Here is a 21,920-nt window from a genome sequence, read left to right on the forward strand (position 1 = left end):
CGCTACACAACAAAACTGCTACTACACCAAAATGCAACTATTTGTCTTTCTAACTCAGGTTAGAAATACAGATTCAATTTAACTTGATATTGTGACTTTACAAGAATATTAGCTGCTAGCTCACCTGTGGGTCTATAATCACAGCTGTGCGGCTTATAAGCATTCTTCCACTCCATGACGAGAAAGTAAACCTGTTGTGCTTAGAGCACATTAACCTGCAACGCCTGGCTCACAACTCCCAAGGCTGTGACTGAGCTTTTCCTTACATCTGTTTCAGTGTGAATACCTGTTTGCAACCATGAAATCAAAGAGCACTCTCATTCTAACTTCCTTTCCACAAAGCTCAAATGATGATCCAACGCACCAGAGAAGGAAGTGGAGGAGCTTTTCCAGCCTTTTGCAGCCTCTGGGTGGTACCACCCAAATCCTCTTCCACACAGCAATAGCCATCATCCAGTTGTAGGCTCAGCACCCTTGGCTCTACAGTGCCTTCTCCCCTCAATTCTCCATTTGTTCACTGAATTAAGTTTTTTGGATTGCTCCCCCAGCATCCATGACAATCTAAGTTTACTTCCTCAGAACATGGCCAGCAGCTTGAAGAGATGGGCTAAAACTTGCGTTCTTTCCTCCTCCTCGTAAAGCCTGCCTATCAACGGACAGTCCACTGAGCTAGTTGACTTACGCTTGCACCATCGCACCATTCGATACATACACTCTGAAATATTTCAAATATTTAAAATGTATATTCAACATACTTTAAAATATATATGGTTTGATATTTTCCTCCCGCTCATGGGATGTTTACAAGTTCAAGGCTGCTATACCTACTATTAAACGCAGAAGTACTACATCTGCAAGAAAAAAATGCATTTTACTGCATAATTGATTGAAAACACACAAAAACTAAAGAACGTGATGGCCTTTATTAAAGTATGTACAGAACATGATTTTGTTGTTATGATGCCTTTAATTCTAATTAAATTCTTCCCACTTGTTTGGAGTTTTTCTTTCTTTATGCTAAAAATCAAAAAGTGTCCATTATAAGAATTAGTTACGCAAATCCAGAATCCACTCTGTTAATCAATACTGAAGGAAATTGATGATTTGTCAGTAATTATTCAGAAAATGCTTAACTGCGCAAGTCTTTGAAAATGCTTAAAAACAGAAGTACAACCACACCATCTTCTGATCAATTTGTGGTATGACACGTCAGAAAGCTTTACAAACACCCTGACATTGGTTATTTTCATACTTAATGCATAATGACTACTCAATCTCCATAAAAGTAGTAAGTGTATGATGAAGATAAAGTGGGTGGGTACAATATTACAGCCCAATTCCACCTGTACTCCACATGAAGAATTCCAAGTGGCATACAGTCCTCCTTTCAGCTGGTAAAGGTCAATTTTCTTTCTAGTGATTACTGTGAAAGGAATGTCAATAATGCATATTGGTTTAATTGTTGCTAAATGATGTTTATACTTTGCAAGGACTCTCTCCAGCTTCCCATAGAAGCTGGGAAGCAGCACAGACAGAACAAAGGAATGGCCAATGGAATATTCCGCACCACAGACATCATGCCCAGTATATATAAATGGGGGCTGGCCAGCAAGGGGCAATTGATGACCACTGCTCAGGAAGGTACCAATTCACCAGGTAGTAAGAGTGACTTGTGGTAGTGTTATTATTGTTGCTGTTATTGTTATTTTCCTTTTCTGTTATTGTTCTATTAAACTGTCTTTATCTCAACGCACAAGTTTTTTTTCCCTTTCCCCTCCTTTTCTCCCTCTTCTCCCTGTGTTTCTTGGGGGAAAGGGAAGAACTCCAGGAGCAGCTGCATGGTCCTAGCAGCCAGCTGGCATTAAATCACAACACATACGAAATTACCAGATTCACCCAGAAAACTTTTAGATTGAAATGCTTTTTCTAAAAGAACATTCTAAATCCAGTTTTGTCAGTGGTAATTGTTACCACACTTCTGGAGAATTTTGTTTAATAAAGTCTATGTTAATCTTGTGCGCAACACTGACCACAAAACTTCCACAAAGAATTTCCATTCAAATGGAAATTGCCTTTCAAAAAAAAAAAATCAATTATCTTTTATAAAAATACCCATCTTTATCTCTAGAATCTCTAGTGAAAAAAACATTACTAAATTATATGAACCAAATTTGTTTTCCAGATTGGAATATTTTCAAGTTCATGAGATGTCCATCTAACACCACTCCTAAATAGCTCAAGTAAATCACATGGCTACCTTTCATTCTTCATTTCAAACTATTATATGAATATAGGTACTGTCACGTAAGAGAACTGCTTCTAAAAGAGTAAAAATATTTCATGTATAAATGGGAGCACTTCATTTTACCTATACATTAGTGCTCGCACAAGACACTATACAACACACATGCAGAGGAAGCTCTCTACTTATACCAGTACGATTCTTAACTCCTGACATCTCTTGTTATATCCAGCCCATATGCAGATTAGGAATCTTTACGCTGACTACTGTCTGCCTCACATTAATACTTCACAGACCACCTTCGGTACCGCCCAGCCTACCACCGGTACCGTCACAGCGCTCCTCGCCCTCCCCCCCAGCCGCCGCTCCGCCCTCACCCGACGTTCCCCTCACGGAGCAACGGTCGACGAGCAACTATGGGGCGGGGCGTGCGCCTCCCGCCAAACCGCCCGCCCCGCCCCGCCCCGCCCCGCCCCGCCCCGCCCCTCCCCTCCCCTCCCCAGCCTCCTCCCACCCACCCTCCCTCCCCATTTCCGGCGCCCGCGGAAGCAGCAAGGCCTGCCGGGCAGGCGGAAAAGAGGCTGCTACGCATGCGCATCTCCGCCAGGCGCCCGGCGAGGCCCCGCCCGCGCGCGAGCGCCCCGCCCGATCCCTCCCTCCCTCCCTCCCTCCCTCCCTCCGCCCGCCCGGCGCGGCCCCGCCCCTCCCCTGCGCAGGGGCAGCGGCTACCACGGCCGCTTCAGCCGACGGGAAACGCGTCGCCCGCCCGGCCCCGAGGGCCGCCGCCGCCCCGTCATGTCCGAGGCGGGCCAGGAGCTTGTCCACCTGGTGTGGGGCAAGAAGGCCGGGCCCCGCGGGTTGGCCGACACCATCTTCTGCCGCTGGGCGCAAGGTACCTGCGTGCGCCGTGCCCCGGCCCCGCTCCCCGCCCGGCCCTTCTTCCCCCGCCCGGCTGCCCGCCCGGCCTCCTCCCCCGGGGGTCCTTCCTCGGCCCGCCTCGCCGTCCTCGGCCCACCTGCCCGGACACACCCGCAGCCACCTCCGGCGGCCTCCGCGGTGTCTGTCTGCCCGTGTCCGTGTGTCGGTCCGTGAGGGGATGTGGGGGCGCGGGGGCGCCTCTCCGCGAGGCCGGGCCGGGCCGCCTCTGCGGACGGGGACGACGATAGTTGTTTGCGATCGTGTTCCCATGTCACCGGCGACCCACCCGGCGTGTGGCCCACGGGAAAAATGATGCAGCAGTTTCACTTGATAAATAATTTTTTTTTTTGCAGCCCGGTCTTCTTCTGCCACCAATCTTCAAAGGGACATAAAAGAGTGGGGAAGGGAATGTATTTCTTAAATATATTTCAACAGCGTCTTGTGCCATTATTTTACATAGCTCATGGAAACGTGAACGTAAGTTGCATATTTCTGCAAAGAACGTGGGAGTCTCAAATAGACTTCTCAGAAGTGGGGACAGGCTTGGGTCAGAGACCCACAGGTATTTGGTTTTTTAAACTGGTTCTTTGGTGATTGAAGCAGGTGCATACCATCTTCAGTGGCAAGAGATGAAAGCAACAATAACCATGGGACCTGGTGTATTTGTAAGATGTTTTCTCCAGATTTAAATTATGCAGCTTACACATAGTTTCTTCTTAATGGACACTTTCTGGTATTCTTTCAAAACTGCAGTTGCAAGGTGTAGTGTAGAGACTTAATGATAAAAATGATATGCAAGAAATCAGTCTGTGTACCTGTACTGGCTGGAGGAAGGGAATAATAGCCTTCTCTGTAACTTACCATGGACTGAAGAATTCTAAAAATGGTTATGAAGATCATAATAAAAACATCCTTAATTCCTGGAGAAAATTCACAAATCATAGTGGATTTTTTTTTTTTTTAACATAAATATTTTAATGCATTCAGGTCTCAGGGTAAAGTAGGCTGGAACAAAAGGATCTTCTTAGTGTTCTCTGTTCCTTGTTCTTTTTTAACAGGAGTTTTGTGATCTGCATAGTTACAGTAGATGCATGTGTCATGTTGATTTGGGAGCTGCAGAGCTTCTCCCCTGTCACAGGACACAGTGCATTACCAGACTATCTTTTTCCCTAGGTTAATCTGCGTTCGGGTAATTCAGTGAGAAATATTTGGGGAAAAAATGCTAAGTTCCTTCTAAGTTCTAGAATTTAAGCAGGCCTGGTAAACCCAGTACTTTTTCTAGTGAATTGATTATTTTTATGGAAATATAATTACTTTCTGAAATATTTCTTAAGCTTTGGTAGAGTGTTGCTGTTTCAGTACAAGTTTTTTTCCAAAGTCTGAAAAAAGAATTGGTGTTAAAAAGCTTAATTATTTCTTTAATGGTAATGTTAGATTACTGAAAGTGAGATTTTCAAGGTAGTTTGTTTGTATATGAGGTTTTAGCAGTTTCATTAATGAAATGGATGTTGTAATACCCCACGCTTGTCATCCTATGAAAGATTAATGGAAAAGGTCTTTTATGTTCTTGGTGGCTCCTGGAAAGGAGCAATTCTTTCCTATCTGTCTTTAGGGAAAGTCTTATAACCATACTGTGTAGTATATCTGTTGCCTTCTCTATATCCTCTTTAATATCATCAACTCTGTGTAGCAAAAACACATCATGACAATAACTTAGTGTGTTGTTTGGAGGCCTTGTGCTGGGAATCAAAAAAGTCACTTTCAGTCCCTTATGTTATGTAGCAGCATAACATGTTTACCCAACTTTCAGTTTCTATTTTGTTGAAAAAGTTCTGCACCATTTACCTACTGCAAAGGAGTCTTGTCAACACTGACTCATCAAGATTAAAAAAAACCCCAGACATAATAATCAAACTTTATTATTTCCAAAGACTTCAAATTTAAAAGATAGACCCTTGTTTCACATCATATAGACAGAAAATATCAAAGAAGTATAAATGATGCTTGCTTAAACAAATGGTTTGGTATTTGTTTTTTTTTTTTTTCGTGGTTGGTGGGTTTTTTTAGAGTATAATGCTAATGATGGTATTTATTTCAGATACTTTCTGAATGTTGTCTGATCCTTTCTCAAACCCTATGGAAGTTGAGAACTATAATTTACATTTAGAAAGAAAAGTAGAGAGTAGAGAGGGTGTTGAGGAATATAAGAGTCGAACCAGTCAGTTTCTCAATATAGTTAGCAATATTCCAGGAATCCTCATCATGCATGAAACTTGTTAACCGTCATATTTGTTTGGCCAAAACTGAAGATCTGTGGGCAGTTAACAGAACTGACTTAGCTAATGTGGATATGCTGTTTGAGTTAGTGGCAGTAATTCCCTCAGTTTGCTGCGTTGGCAACTTTAAATATATTGTTTTGGTTCCTGACTTAACAAAGGCATCGCTGCAAAGCTGTTGTTGCAGTTTGGTTGGGGTTTTTTTGTGTTGTTTTGGGGGTTTTTTTAGAAATTTTTTTCTTTGTGATTGCAGCAGAATTTGCAGTTTGAAACTTGTGTATCTTATTTACCAGGATCCTCAAAGCAGACTCAGCGGAGCGTAGTGCTAAGGCTCGGTCTGCACTTCAGTTTCCTGGCATAGATATGATGACTTGGGAAGGACTTAGGAGGAGGACTGAACCCTAAAGAAACATACCAATGTTAGGAGTGATTTTCTTCATTGATCTAAGAGACAAAATCAATTCATAAAGCCACTCTTCAGATCAGCCTTAAGGCATGCGGCATCAGGTCTACACAACTGTGAATGTCTGGCAGGTTTGAGCGCAGCATCCTTTCAGAATACCTAAGCTGTTTTCTCTCTGGAAAGAAAGATATGGGACAGTCTTTTTAAACAACTATTTAACTGCAAAAGAATAGTGTGAAGGTATTAATACTATTGTTTGTGTATATGCATAATGTGCAATGTTAAAAGGTCCATTTTATCTGGATCCTCTTCCAGCTCCCAGGTTGAGAGCTGGGTGAATAGATTGACAACTTTCCTTGTCTTTCTCCCCTGTTCTTTCTGGGTTTCTTTTTTTTACATGCCTGGAACTCTGTTTCTGGTCTAGTACATTTAAATATCACCAGATTGGCTTTTATGACATCCTTTGTTGAGGACCCTATGGTATTGTTTTTAAGTCATTTGAGCTGTGATATTGTTAGACCAGGAACAAGTCAGGGTTACTAGGAAATAATGTTTTTACCAGACAAGCAGATACATTTTGAGCAAAAGGAATACACTTGCCACTCTTCAAAGTCTTAAATAGAAGTAGCAATTTGAAATGTTCCTCTGAGTTTAGTTTAATAATGTTAAATTCATTTAGGTGATACTCATTGGTATCTATGTAATTTTTAAAAATATTTTTATGACTATGATTTATAGAATATTTACATTTGTCTGCTTTCCATCTCTTTGAGTTCCATGTTACTGAGTGCAAACAGTTAAGCAGGAAGAAAAGCATTTTTCATTTAATATTCACAGTTAGGGTATAGACAAGAGTGGATTGTGCAAACAGCTGGAGGACATTGCACCTATTGGCCCACCTCTGCCTACTTGTTGCTGCTTGTCTGCCATGAGTGTTGCCCCTCCAAATCTTTTGGTGGAATTGCTTTTGAAGCTTCTGCTTTACTGATGCTGGTCACATTTATAAAAGTAAACCTTGGTTAGTGGTCTTCAGGTCATGTCTGTGGACTGCTTTTAAGACATCTGTAAAAATGAAGTAAGAAGTTAGAAGCCAAACCTGCTGCCAGGAATTTCCACATCATGTGGAAAAAATATTGAGATCTTCAAAGAAAATTGTACCGATGATTACTGACTTAGAGCTTCTGTTTAAGTAGATGTTGTTGCTTCAGTTTAAGTAGATGTTGCTAATTCTGCCAGGAAGAAGTGGTCTTTCTTGCTAACGCAAGCCATACTACTATTAAATGTGAGACAACAGTAGCTTTTGGAAAAAACAGCAGGGACATGCTGCTGAGAAGAGCTACCCAACACCCCTCTCTAGGGAATCATAGAATGGTCAGGGTTGGAAGGGACCTCTGGAGATCATCTAGTCCAACCTCCCCGCCAGAGCAGGGTCACCTACAGCAAGTCGCACAGGATGGTGTCCAGGCGGGTTTTGAATGTCTCCAGGGTGGGAGACTCCACAACCTCTCTGGGCAGCCTGTGCCAGTGCTCTGCCACCCTCAAAGTAAAGAAGTTCTTCCTCGTGTTAAGATGGAACTTCCTATGTTCAAGTTTGTGCCTGTTACCTCTTGTCCTATCACTGGGCACCACTGGAAAAAAAACTGTTCCTATCCCCCTGGCACCCTCCCTTTAGGTATTTGTAAGCATTAATAAGATCCCCCCTCAATCTTCTTTTCTCTAGACTAAAAAGACCCAAGTCCCTCAGCCTCTCCTCACGAGAGAGATGTTCTAATCCCCTAATCATCTTTGTAGCCCTTTGGACCCTCTCCAGCAGATCCCTGTCTTTCTTGAACTGGGGGGCCTAGAACTGGACACAGTACTCTAGATGCAGCCTCACCAGGGCAGAGTAGAGGGGGAGGATGACCTCCCTCGACCTGCTGGCCATACTCTTCTTGATGCACCCCAGGATGGCATTCACCTTCTTGGCCACCAGGGCACATTGCTGGCTCATGGTCATCTTGTTGTCCACCAGGACTCCCAGGTCCCTTTCCACAGAACTGCTCTCCAGGAGGTCAGCCCCCAACCTGTACTGATGAATTGGGGTTATTCCTCCCCAGGTGCAGTACCCTACACTTGCCCTTGTTGAATTTCATAAGGTTTCTCTCTGCCCAACTCTCCAGCCTGTCCAGGTCACGCTGTAAGGTGGCACAGCCTTCTGGTGTGTCAGCCACTCCTCCCAGTTTCGTGTCATCAGCAAACTTGCTGATGGTACACTCTATCCCTTCATCCATGTTATTGATAAATATATTGAACATTGATAAATGTATTGACTGGACCCAGTACTGACCCCTGAGGGACACCACTCGTTACTGACCTCCAACTAGACTTTGCACCACTAACCACAACCCTCTAAGCTCTGTCTGGCAGCCAGTTCTCAATCCACCCCACTGTCCATTCATCTAACCCACACTTTCTAAGCTTGCCTATGAGGATGATGTGGGAGACTGTCAAAACCCGTCTGTTCTCAATTCTATGCTGGTAGACTTTTTTCTTTCCTCCCTTGGAGTGGCATATTGGTTTTGGGATAGTGATACTGTCTTTACAGACAAAATAAACACATCTTGCTGCCTCAGACAGACTGTCAAATCCCTTTCTGTTGTATATGAGATTTAAAAGTTTATTGCATATACTTCCATAATGCGGAGTTGTCTTAAAATAATGAATTCACACAAGACCTCTTGTGAAGCTTGCTGAATGAAAAGTTAGGCTTTGGGGCAGAAATACAGTTTTTGGAGGGACTGTCTGTCACTATGATAAGCAACAGCCTTTTCAGCTCTGTTAAACTGGAAGGAGAATAGAAGATACCATTCGCTGTGAAAGAATGGGGTGTGAACGTGCATGTTAAGTTTTTTAAAAAGATTGTATTTTCTGGTTAATGGGCATGGTAGCTAATGTAGTTGGAATGCACATAGAGCAGTAAGAATTTGAAATGCCCTTTAACACAATTATCTAAACTATTAGTGAATGCTAAAACTCTTAGCTGCTGCCTGGGTCCAAAAAGGAATATCTGAAAAGACATTGTCCTTACTTTAAGGAAGAATATGGTGCTAGTGAGTCCATTCTTCACTCTGGATAAGGCTGACAGGCTTAAAGAAGATAAAAGGTCTTGAGGAGTGCTCACAGTAGAAGATTCTTACCAGGGTACAGATTCAGAAGTTTCAGTTAAAATTCAGAAGTTTCACAGAACTGTTTTGTTTTACAAAGGTGTGAAAAAAGGCAGACGCATTGGCATCTTACCTTGTTTTCTGGCAGCTTGTTGCTCAATTTAGTGGTAATTTACCAGGTAATTTGGGTACTTTCCTCAAAACCTTCCAGGACTTCCTGGCTCTTTATCCACAACCCATTAAGTGGAGTTTTGTTGTGGTATTGTTGTAGTAAACACTCCTTTCTTTTTGTGTGTGGGAAACAGTTGTTTTGGTTGGTTGGCTGGGTTTTTTTCCCCACAGAAAATTTCAGAAGTTTCATTTCACTGTAAAAGTACACTTTGAAAACCTGAAGCCATACACAAAATGTGTCTATCATTCTGCACGCAGCTCTAGAGAAAGGATGAAACATTAAGACGTGTTGTAAACCTTGTACTTGGGTAATAGTGGATTGTTCTAGTGTTTCTGTCAGGCATTGTATTCTGAAAAAGAAATACAGTTCCATAGTGAGATGCTGGGTCGGCAACAAATGAATAGCACAGCATCTTTGTAGCTAGATTGGATCAGAGACAGAGCAAGTTTGTGGGTTTTCTTAATGTGGTTAACGCTGCAGGCTTTTTAGCTACTCCCCTTGTCTCTCTCATTCGGGTAGAATTGGTTCTTGCACAGAGTGAAATCGCTGAAGGTATACATCATCCTTTGTAAAATGACACTGGTGTCTTGGATGTAAAAATAAATAAATATTTTTCAGAAATAGGCCAATAATAAAAGGATGCAGGAAAGCAATGGGGTGGTCATAATAGAAAAAATAATGTTTTTTTGTGGTACTTTGGACCATGATGTGGAGTATTAGATGAAAGACAGGAATAGGTTACTAAATCATATATTCATTTTGGCAAAATATATGTAGAAGAGTTAAGAATTGGGTGTAAAGAAAAAAAAAGTGGATCTTGGTAAATGTTAAGTTTTGGGGGAATGAGGAGGATAAAACTTTAAAACTTTGGTTTGTGTGATTAATAGTGGGCAAATAATATAAAGACAGATTTGGGAATATTGTAGCCACCATAACTCAAAATATTAAGCAATACATTGATTAACAACAGGAATCTAGATCTAATTCCCCTCCCGCCTTCCAATGGACAGACAGGTTAAAGCAGTAGTGATACTAAAAAAGTGGGGTCAATGGAGCATTTAGTAGGGTTATAAATGACAAGGAAGATGAATGATAATTATACTATTTTATGTTTCTTATAGGTAAAGAATGATAATTATACTCATGGACAAAAGGCAGGCAGATTAAAAAAAGAAAAAAAGATTATTTTTGGCCACGTTACATCTATTTTGCTCCTGAAATTTTATCTTGAGTGAAAAGAGCTGTGTGATAGATATGACTGGTTAAGAGTGAGAGTAAGTAGAAATCGGTCTGGATCAGAGATGCTGGTCTTAGCTGGCAGCTTAGAGGGTGGCCAGGCCATTCCTACAACTCAGAAGGAAAAGTGTGGGGTTAATTGGTGTTTATAGAGATTGCCCAAGATGTGATTATTGTGGAGGGCAAAAAAGGTAAGTAGGTGCAGTTGCAGGCTGAGGTAGACTTAAACCCAGCTGGACTTCAGACTTCTGGTTTCTGAAATTTTACCTGAGCTAACTTCAGATTTTTGTAGACGTTTTAAAAGAAAGCAAGACCAACTTCCCTGAAGCCCATTTATTTGCTTTCAGAACCTTGATGTTTATTAAGCAGCTTTTAGGTAAAAAGAAATGAAGTGTTTCTTTAGGTATTATATATGAATTTTTTTTTCCTGTGGTTGCATTCTGTCAAATTCTATGTAATATAATTTTTGCATTGTCTGTCTCAAATTTGTATTCACTCTGGTGGATCACACTTGATTTTCTTTATTTTTAGGAAGCAGTTTTGAAAAACAGGGCAGGGTTAAGATGAGAAAGTTCATGCTTTCTATAAGAAGCCTGAAGAATGTGAAACAAATTCAAGATTTCTTAAGTGTGGTTTAATGGTACCACATCCAAGTATGTTATTTTTCTGCAGTGGCTAAATCATTAAAACAACTAAAAAAAAAAAAAAAAAGCCTATTGTTGCAGTGTGCTTAGATGGCATGCAGTAATGCTTCACAGTAGAGTAAGACTTACCTTTTAATATGGCTAAGCCTGCACAAACTAATTCAGAAAGTTTAAAGGACTGGTGGTATTTCTTATTAGCGCATGTTAACAGGGGAGTGAAATGACACTGGTGCAAACTTTGGTTGAAGTATGGATTGATGGAGCTTTATTGCTACTTTAGATGATGATGGATCTAAGTATGTAGGCATGATGTGTATCTGGATTTTGGATATAAAGTACATCTTTGTAATGCACATTTGCACATTCAGTTTAAAAAAACAGCCCTGGAGCCTTGATGTCAGATACAGGGAAAACCCTATTTTTCTAAAGAACTATGGCAACATTGATCCATCTTAAAAAAAAAAAAAAAAAAAGTCACATTGTTGTTGAAGAACTATAATTTCTGTGATGAAATATGGCCTAGAAAACATGCAGCAATCCTCTATTGCGCTGCTTGTGATGATTTACCTGTCATGTAGCAGTGTGGAAGTCTGCACTGGGGGGATGCGTTTCCCCAGTCCAAATTCACATCCAGGGGTTAGGACAGGACAGGATGCTTCTGATATGGCAGCATGTAAAATTACAGAATTGGGAAAAGGAGAAATTGTGGGAAAGAAACATTGAATATTGTTTCCACTGAGACTGACACTGCTGAGAAAATACGCATGTCTATCCCCTTTCCCCTTGTCCCCAGTTGCTTGTGCTTGCTGATTAGTTGCTGGTTACAGTTGCATGGTTTCTAGATTACATTGAACTAGTCACTTCAGCGTAATCTTATCAGCACTTAAAAGAATAATGCAAAATATCATTCACTGTAAGTTGCCGTGTGTCGGCTTCATCAAGGTAATTGTCCATGTATATGCATTTATCTATGAGAAATGCAAGCTGTGAATCACCATATCTTGAAGACGAGTTTAAGGACAAGGTGGTAACAAAAAATTTTTCAGTAATTGCTCCAGTGTTTGCTCTATTATGTGACTGTAAGATAATTCTGAAATATAAATACATTAAAGATGGAGGGGGGGAAAATAGGTGATCTTGCATCTTAGTAAATATAGTGTGTCTTCTGTGAAAGAACACCATTAAGAGGCTTGCTTCAGTGGTTGCAAGTGAATTATTTGAGTTACTCAGCATATTTCAGTCTTAATAGGAAGCATTGATAGGCCAAAAATGAGATCAGTGGGAGGCATACTGTGCTCTTCATAGGGAATAGAAATGTATTATGCATGGAGAAGGTCCAAAGATGATTTTTTTTTTTTACATGCGTGGGACAAAATATTATCACTTACAAACAAATTTTAATCAATTCATAAGAAATAAACCATAATAAAATAAAAACTGTGGTTTATGTATCCAGCCACATGTGCCCTAGTGTCAGGTTTACTGTTAAAAATCCTTTGGTTCTTTTTTAAACCCCTAGCTGTGGCCCCTTGTGATCATGATTTCACTGCTGAGATAAATAATTCATTTCTGTGCTCTCACCTGTATTCATGACTTTTTTCTTCAGATAGTTTAACCATGTTCTGTTGCATGATTAGGGGAAAAAAGTCTTGAAAACCTATCTTATCTTTAAAGGTGAATAAATCAGGTGTCATTTCTGTTAGGGAAGGACTATACATAAACATGTGCTTGTTTACATAGTTCACTAAATATGGTCTTTTTTTATATGACAGGATTTGTCTTTAGTGACTCTGAATCAACTGCATTAGAACAGTTTGAAGGTGGCCCTTGTGCAGTGATTGCACCTGTACAGGTAAGATGCATTTATTATAGGAATGGTTAAATTTTGGGCTTTCTAATTTTAATTCATTTCTATATATGTGGAACTAAAATAAATACAGAAATATTGCAGATCAGTTGTATTTTGACTTCATAATTATAGTGTGGAGGAGACAAAAAACTCAGTAAAAAGGCAGAGATGGGCTGATTTTGAACTATAATTTTGCAGGAGTGGATTTGTTTGAGGAAATGCATCACGTTGATTCAAGCAGAGGTAACTTTAAAGTGAGGAATGCAGGATAAAGGGGAGACATAAAAGATCACATATAAATGCAATCAATTTTCAAACCTAACAACGTTTGCTACGTAAGAAAAGGAGAAATACTATACTTTCAAAGTCCTAGTTAGAATAATTGAAGTATGTCAGGTCAATATATTTTATTCTGGATACTTGCTTAGGATTTCACTTGTGCTTCAGATATGCTCAACCGACTGTGATGGTGAATTTTTAGTTTCTTACTCCATTGTATCTTGTAGGCTATGTGCATACTCTTTAAAATGCTGTTTCAGGGCAATTCTAACTGTTTTGTGTATAGGTGGTCTGTAGGCTGGATCCGTTCTGCTAGAGCAGGTTGCCGAACCTGCAATTGCTCTTCATTCTCTTAGGAGCACCCTGTAGAGACAGGCAGACATTGAGTCATGGGGCAGATTAGTTTTTCTGGTAACCTGCTTTTCACTCCTCTTACACACAGATCAAATTCTGCAGGTAGGTCTAGGTCAGAGTTGAGGCTTTGTCCACTGATAGGGGACATATTAAAGTCCTGTGGCAGCGTTAATCTGATCATGAACTGGAAGATATCTGGGTCAGACAACTGGCATCGTGGAATTGTTTGCATCTCTGGCTTGTGTAATGTGATAGTCATAAACCTCTGTTATGGTTACCTCAAGACACTCTAAATGCTGGTCCTGCCAAAAGATTTGTACCATAAGAAGAAGCATCACTTGTTTAGGTTGTAAACAATCAATAGGAAAAATTTTTATTCTGAATTGCACTCTAACATGGCTCTGCTTAGTTCAGTGGTCTTAAAACAAGATGTAGAGTGTCTGGCCTCTGATGTTACAGTTACATGTCTTTTATTTGGGGAGAACGGAGAGAGTAGCACTAGCTAGCTCCTTAAAGGCAGCGTCAAGTCTTTACCATATCAAATGTTCTTATAGACAGTGTTTTTCCAGATTTATATGTAGTTCAGCTTCCTTGAAATTGAGTATTTAAAGCATGTTTAAAAGTGAGCTGAGTTCTGGCTAGGGAAGGAGGAAGGGATCAAACAGATCTTGCAGTGCCTACTGCTGCTGTGAATTACTAAAAAAGGTGTGTTAAAGACCTGTGACAAGAGAACAGGGTGAGTCTGACAGGAAAGAAGTGAAAGTTGAAGGAGCTATTTTTAAGGTGCTGGAAATACCTAAAACAGCATCTAATAGAATAATCAGAAAGACCAAGAACCTGCTTCCCAAAGTTTGTTCTTTCGTTGTTCCTTCTCTGTAACTTAGACCACATCTTTTTTGGTTTTGTTGTAATTGCAACAGTAGTGTTGATGGAAAACAAAGCAGGGATATGGAGAAGCATAGGTTTTCTTTGATCTCTGAATTATGACTTGCAATGGTCAAAACAGGTGGGCCGTTTACCAAAGGGGTATGCCTTGTACTACTCATCACTTTTACTGCAAACTATTTCTGCCTCCATTACTGCAGTCCTGTGAGTCTGGAGATGTGTATGTAAATATGCACTCTGTTTATTTGAAACGTACTTGAAGTTCAAACTCAACAATAGCAAACACAGGTACGAGGCCACCTTTGTAGTTAGTTTGAATGGGAAAAATCGCTAAACAGTGCGGGCTCACAGGGTGTCATACTGAGCAATGACTGGCTTGAAACCCTTCTAATAACATGAAAAAATGCTTTGGTATAGAGCTTGTGACATAATGTAAAAGTTGGTGTTGTCTTGTATTTTAATATTATTTTATGCTTTGATAACGAAGGCATTCCTTTTGAAGAGGCTTTTTACCAGTGAAAAGTCTACTTGGAGGGACTGTCCAGGTACTGAGACCTTTTTTTTTTCTTCTTTTTTTTTTTTTCCATTTTATTTATTTGTAAAGCATGTCCTAGTACAAAGAATTTAAAATATTTTACACTTTCTTTTTGTTTAAGTGTGCTCCCATGCCATTTTGAGGCATACAGTATGCATACTATTTGTCTCTAAACTCCCACTTGCGAGGTCTATGTCTGTCTGTAGTACTTCTGTGTTTTATAAATATTTGATTGAAATATACTGTTAGGAAAGGAATGGATTAGAAATCATATTAAAATACATTTTTCTAAAGACAACTTTATAATTCTTTGTTCCAGTATAGCCAAACAGCAATTAACATTAATAATTAATAAGATAAAAGTAATAAACTCAATTATTTAGATAAAATTAACATATAAAAAAGATACTAGTAGCTTATATAAGATACTGATTAGCAGCAACTGAACTCATGTAGGTTTCTGATCTTTCAGAAGAGGAGCAGAAGAACCTTCTCTGTCATACATTATGTGATATTTTGGAAATGGCTTGCTCTGATAATTCTGAGTCGTACTCTTTGGCAACATGGATAAGAGGAAAAACAACTGAAGAAACTGCTAGTATTTCTGAAAGTCCTGCAGAATCTAGTCGTCAAGAGGAACAACCTTGTAAGATGTATTTCTATTCTAAATTAACTATCACTTAGTGAAGTATTATGTTGTTTTTGAGGGGCCACTGCTTTTTATTATTACACAGAAGGGTTTTTTACCTTTGTGATTCCATTAGCAATAGACAGATTTTTGTCTGTTGTAATTAGTCATTGATCATTTTTGTCAAAAGGAATGTGCTGCCTATCACTGGAGTTGTAACATATGTTTTTCTCTTGAATTTGAGCAATTTACATAATCTTTTCAATTTTATTTTGTAATTTATTGGGACCTGATGTGTCTTTAATTTGGAAAAATCTACATGCTTCCTAATGCTAGAGGAATACTTTGTCACTTGTTGCTTTATTTCAGAAAAGCTTTTGTAAGGAATTCAGCAAAGGTTTATCTGTTTTAAAATATTCTGGATCCCCTGTTATGGAAAAGTACTTTTTCCCTTGGTTTGATTCCATGCAGTACCAAAACAGTTTAATCAAATCACCTTCTAGTAGATTAGCAGAATTTTTTGTAGGTTAGGATTTTTCGGTTACCTACTTTTTGCAAATGTCTTGATTCCTTCATTTGTTATTGACACCAAGGATCCGGTGAACATCATCTGCTGCCCTAAGATATGGCATCAAGTTGTATCTTACCACTGTGGACCTAGTGACATGGAAATTTTATCTGTGCACACATGATCATTGAGATGTGTATTTGTTATTTAATAGAAGATACCTAACGTGTTAAAAGATAAGCTTCTTTTTCTTTTAGTTTTTGTTCCCAATGTGTCCCTTAAGAAGTACGAAAAGCTCTTCATATGAGAACATGCTTATAAAGGTGCCATCTTTTGATGGAAGAAATATGTTATTCGGCAGTTTGTGGCATAACTACAAAGTAAGAATTATACAAGTAGATTTGTACGTGTGCAGCTAGCTATAGCAATTAGTAGTGCTGGAGCTCTTTATGTTACGAGTCATCTTCATCTGCTTCTGTCAAATGCTCCATGTGCTTTAGAAGGCTGAAACAATAATAATTACAATGTTACTTGATTGAAAAAACAGAAGGTCCCAATGTAAGAGTTCCAAAGTGAGCTTTTTTTTTTTGATAAAGTATTATACAAAAAGTTGTATCTACAACTTTTCTGATAAAAAAAAAAAAATCTTCAATGATAAGGCAGTTGTAACTCTGAAATTCCTAATTTCTGTGAATTTTCCAATTGTCTCTGAAGCTCTTGCTCATATTATGAAGTTTACTTTGAAGAGAAAGTGAAGTAGAGCACAGTTATTAATAGGCTTTTACTGTCCTGTTTATTAATATATTACGTTATTCTAAAGAACCTCTGACTGTAGAAAATGTTCAGCAGAAAGTCTTTTTAAACACACACTGGATTAATAATTGCTCTCAACACTAACACTTAATGAACTAATCCATTTATTACATATCTACATTTTTCATATTTCTGTACCAAGTCTATAAGTTCTGCCTGACTTGTCCTTAATACCATGGAATGTGCTTAAGAAAAGCAGGATGCATTTACCATGAACAGTCTGCTTTTGTCATGAGCGAAGTTAATATCTTTCACTGTTCATATTCTACATTCCCTGGTAGACACTGAATATACCTCTTGTATGTACTCTACAGTTAAAACAGTATTTTACCATATATGTATATTGCAGTGCACTTCCTGATTTATGATATATTGTTAGGGTGGATTTTTTTCTTTTCTGTCCTGCTATTTAACTATAGACCAGCTTCTTGCCTGGTTAGGCTTGGGACAAAGGCATATGTTAATAATGCAGAGTTCTGTTACTGCTAGTGCAAAGGAATAAATTTATTTTTTGTTTGGTTGCTGTAATCAATAAAAATAGAAACAGGCATTGTCATAGTTGGTAGGACTTATGAGATGGGTTGGGGGGGGGGGGGGGGGGGGAGTATTACAGATGCAATTCCACGTGCCAAGCTACTGATATTTGGGAATTGAATATGGGAATATATAATAAAACCACGAAATATGATTGGACACAGCATGATAGAGTATCATTTTAAAGATTTTCTATACAATTGTATTTCTCATACAGCTGAAGTTCTGTTGCTGTTGGTTGTTTTCCTCTCCATTAAGCACTGTCTTTATTTAACATTGTTTCGGTTATGCATAACTACACTTCTCTTCAGGATTTCTACTTCTTTCTCTTTGTTTCAAATAGTAGTTCTCTTACCAGTTCACTCTGTTCTGTAGTAACAGAATGAAACTGCCTATCATCCTGCTGTGTGAACAAAAGGTGGATTCGAGCAGACTTACTGAATGCAATTGCATTTTTCATCTGCTTTTGTGGTGTACACCAGTGACTTGTTGGCCATGCGTTGGCTGTAGTAGTGCAAGTTCCCAGGTTCAAAGTTTGCTTTATATGATTTAGTCCCTTTAACTTTCTGCTTCAAAAAATATATGTTCTTGGAGCTGGGTTAGTTCCTGTAGCATTTATAACTTTTCTTGTAAAAACAATTTTTAATTAGACAAAAAAAAAAAAAGAAAAGGAAAAAAAAAGGTATGTTTGGAAATTTTCTGCAATTTAGATTGTTTCATACTTTTAAAAAGTATCTTAAAAATAGGTTTTTTTAAGTCCAATTTTGCTCTTAGTCACCTAATTTTAGCAATTCCTTATAGTTTTTCACAAGACAAAAACTTACACTCTTAAGACTACTGCTGCCTCATTTCTGAAGTAGAAAATGAAAGTATGCTATTGCTGGAGAATCAGCTCTGTTTGCACGTAGGCAAACAAGTGCATCTTTCAAAGTACAATCAGAAAGGGCATAAAAAGCCCTTTCTGGAATTATTGTGGGAGGAATTGATCAGTCGTATTACCTCCAGTGGCTTCAGGTCTTTAATGAATTGTATGCAGTCAAATTCAGTAGCTAGATGATCAGACACATTTAAATATTCAGCATTAATTGGCCTTTATGGGAAAGCAGATCTACCTGATCTGTGTATTATTCCACTAGCAGGAAGATAAAGTCCTTGTAGACATAGAGGGCACTAAAGACTGATACAGTTTTGATATTTGAATGCCTATAGAATTTGATAATTAAGCAACTGGTGAGTGTAACTTCCTGTTTGTAAAAGAAAATTTGATTTTAAAAGTTCATTTCATCTCCTTTGTTTGAAAATGTTGTTAGAGGCACAAAGGTATAAAGCCTGTGTTGAACTTGGGAAGACACTAATGCTGTATTTTTTTTTTTGTCTTGGATGTGACACTTATTTGAAAGGCTATTTATCCATTATTGAAAGAAAACAATGAGAATTTATTTAAAAACAGGATGTGTAATACTGTGTAGAATAATTCTACTCATTTGTTTGTAATAAATAAGCATTAAAAGGGGAAATAACACCCCAACATTTCAGTAACAGAAATATAGATTTTAAGAAAAAATACAGCTTACATACATTGATAAAATGATCCAAATAGTCATGCTTGCTTTTCTAGGAAATAATACTTCTTGTTGACCTGCAAATTATATCTGTAGTATGCATATGCTTGATGACTTTGTGACAGCCACGTTTTGTACAAAATTAACAGCTTAGTATTTGACAAATATTTTCAAGGCTACACACTCCAGTGGCTTTGTGCTTTTAATAAATTGATTAGTCCGAATAGAAATGTTCTCACTAATTTGTATGGTGGAATCTTAATGTTGCAGTGAATTAGTTTATACTAATGAGTTAAAAAAATTTAAATGTCGAGGGAGGATTAAATATTAAAAATATAATTAAAGCTTGAAAGTATACTAGCTTGCTGTGTGTATCTTGTGTCATTTTTTGCCATGTGTAGTGCTGAAAAGTGTCTCTTGTGTATAGCTGCCTTGGCTGTCGAAGAGCTTGGCTTTGAGCGATTTCATGCATTAATTCAGTAAGTAATATGTTGGAACATTTAAAATACAGTATTTTGAAGTTACACTAATATTCACAGCCCTGAAATAGGTTTGTTGAGGAGCTTTGTGTGTGTTACACATCAGGTTAAACTTGGATCTCCAGTTTTGGTTTGGGGGGAGGGGGTTTCTTTGTATTTTACAGTTTAAAATGGAATATTATTTTAAGCATAAACATTGGGCTTTAAAATAAAACTGGAGCAATGTAATGTGCAAAATTGGCCAGATAACTTGTGCGTTTCAAGTATATAAACACAGCTAAACAAGACTCACATTTACATTAACCATGTTAATCCTCAGTGTTTTTATAAATAATCTTCACAGGTGATTCTGTCTGAAGTACACGATTCATATACTGAAAAATTGTCATCTAGTATTTCTCCCGATTTGGGACAATGTAAGAAACATTTATAAAAATGTTTCATATACAAGACTGATTTTTTTTTTTTTATATTTTAAACACTTTTCTCTTTTTGGGGTGTAAATACAGAGCTTACAGTTCTAGTGAGTTTATCTTTACAGGTAATAGCCTTTTATTTTCGCGATGAACAACTGCGATTGTTGTACAAATAAATACCCAAAGAGCAACAAAATTTCAAAAACACTTGAGATTGAAAATGTTAGTAATTAGAACTGAAATAACTACTGCTTATTGTATAGATAGTAATTATAATTTGTTCTTTAAACCCATTGTCATATGAGGAAAGAAGAAAAGGGAGAATATAATTATTGTAACCTTCTCTGATCAAAACACTAATTTCCTGCCCTCCTCCTCCCTCCCACTCACCTCCTTGATCTTTGGACTTGTGGTATCCGCTTCAGTTTTTCTCAGTCTTTGTCACTGGAATTGAGCACTCTGGCATATGCCTTAAAATTGAGCCGAGTGATGGATTTCAGAACTGACTTTGCCTTGCGATCTGGTTCGAATTACTTAATAAAAACTAATATTTGTGTTCTGAAAAGCAGTATTTAGCTCTAAATATCCCAAGAAATAGAAAGTGCATTACTTCACTGGAATCTTGATGGATCTCTTCCATTCCTCTGTTTTTATTTCACTTTTTTTCTTTTTAAACGTATAGTCACCTGGTGTTACCTCATTATCCACGCAGCAACCCTTTTATACAACCACATAGTTTCCCAAATGCTAATGTACCACTTAAGGTTTTGAACATTTTGCTTTTCCAAAGCTACAGACTAACAAAATCAAATTCTTATGGGAAGTGTAATAAATACTTCAGAAGCCTGAAAGATAGTCTTACCTGGTTAAGTAGAAGGTTTTTTTCTCCTCTGTTCATGAACTGAATGTCTTTCAGAACACTATATAGTGCAAACATTGTTTTGGTGACATACAGTCTATTTGCAATTTCAGTAACTGTTTTGTAAAATTACTGATTCAAGCCACTCAGCTCTTTCACACGTATATGTAACTTTATGGTTAGTGTTTGCATATAAAAACTATATTCATTTTTGCACACTGCTCCAGAATTACTACTCTTCTTCTGAGGGGTAAATACTAATGACTCTATGGCAGTTAACAGTAACTCCAGAACAGCTGCTGTGTCATTCTGTATACAGTACCAGTTTTGCTCTGCTTTTACGTTTTCATATTAGGTATTGATATTTCTTGTTTGTGCTTTGTGACACTATTCTAATGCTTCTTCTAAATACATTCTCTTCTTTTGTTGTTGGGTGTTTTTTTGGTGTGGTTTTTTTTTTTTTTTTTTTTTATTTAGCAAACGGACATTCAGAAGCTTCCCTGAACTGAAGGATGCAGTTTGGGATCAATATTCAGTGTGGACAAACAGATTTGGAGTATTGCTCTTTCTGTATTCTGTAATCCTGACAAAGGTTTGTGGCTTGTCTGATCTTTTTGTGTGTGTGTGTGTGTGTGTGTTTGTTTTGTTTCTTAGAATCATTGAATCATAGAAGGGACCTTGAAGATCGAGTTCCAACCCCCCTGCCATAGGCAGAGACACCTCCCACTAGACCAGGTTGCCCAAGGCCACGTCCAGCCTGGCCTTGAGCACCTCCAGGGATGGGGCCTCTCTGGGCAACCTATTCCAGTGCATCACCACCCTCATAATGAAAAATTTCTTCCTAATATCTAATCTAAATCTACCTTTTTTGAGTTTGAAGCCATTCCCCCTCGTCCTATCACTACATACCCTTGTAAAAAGTCCCTCTCCAGTTTTCTTGTAGGCGCCCTTCAGATACTGGAAAGTCGCTATAAGGTCTCCTCAGAGTCTTCTTTTTTCCAGGCTGAACAACCACCTCTTTGTGAAGAGAAAGTTTGATCATGTAACCCTTTTTCTGTAAAAAGGTGAACACTAAACTGATAAACTAAGTCAAATCTAGATAAATGGATGCAATGGCATCTTCATTCACATTACAGTACATCACCAGCGTAAATACTTGAAAAGCTCAGATGGTTTTTTTCTCCC

At 38.5% G+C, this 21,920-nt stretch overlaps 1 protein-coding gene across 1 annotated transcript in view; it reads left to right on the plus strand.

The window, feature by feature from the left end:
* The first annotated feature begins 2,969 nt into the window (after positions 1 to 2,969).
* The window catches only part of MINDY3 (MINDY lysine 48 deubiquitinase 3), a 60,855-nt gene continuing 41,904 nt past the window's right edge, over positions 2,970 to 21,920 (plus strand). The window contains exons 1-6 of the mRNA XM_082479893.1: positions 2,970 to 3,134; positions 12,807 to 12,886; positions 14,889 to 14,946; positions 15,409 to 15,582; positions 19,409 to 19,460; positions 21,213 to 21,327. Of these exons, the coding sequence (XP_082336019.1) occupies positions 3,038 to 3,134; positions 12,807 to 12,886; positions 14,889 to 14,946; positions 15,409 to 15,582; positions 19,409 to 19,460; positions 21,213 to 21,327 (576 nt within the window). The 5' untranslated portion in view covers positions 2,970 to 3,037. The remainder of the gene's footprint in view (positions 3,135 to 12,806; positions 12,887 to 14,888; positions 14,947 to 15,408; positions 15,583 to 19,408; positions 19,461 to 21,212; positions 21,328 to 21,920) is intronic.

This window comes from Vanellus vanellus (genome assembly GCF_965231255.1).
Source record: "Vanellus vanellus genome assembly, chromosome: 2".
Lineage (NCBI taxonomy): Eukaryota > Metazoa > Chordata > Aves > Charadriiformes > Charadriidae > Vanellus > Vanellus vanellus.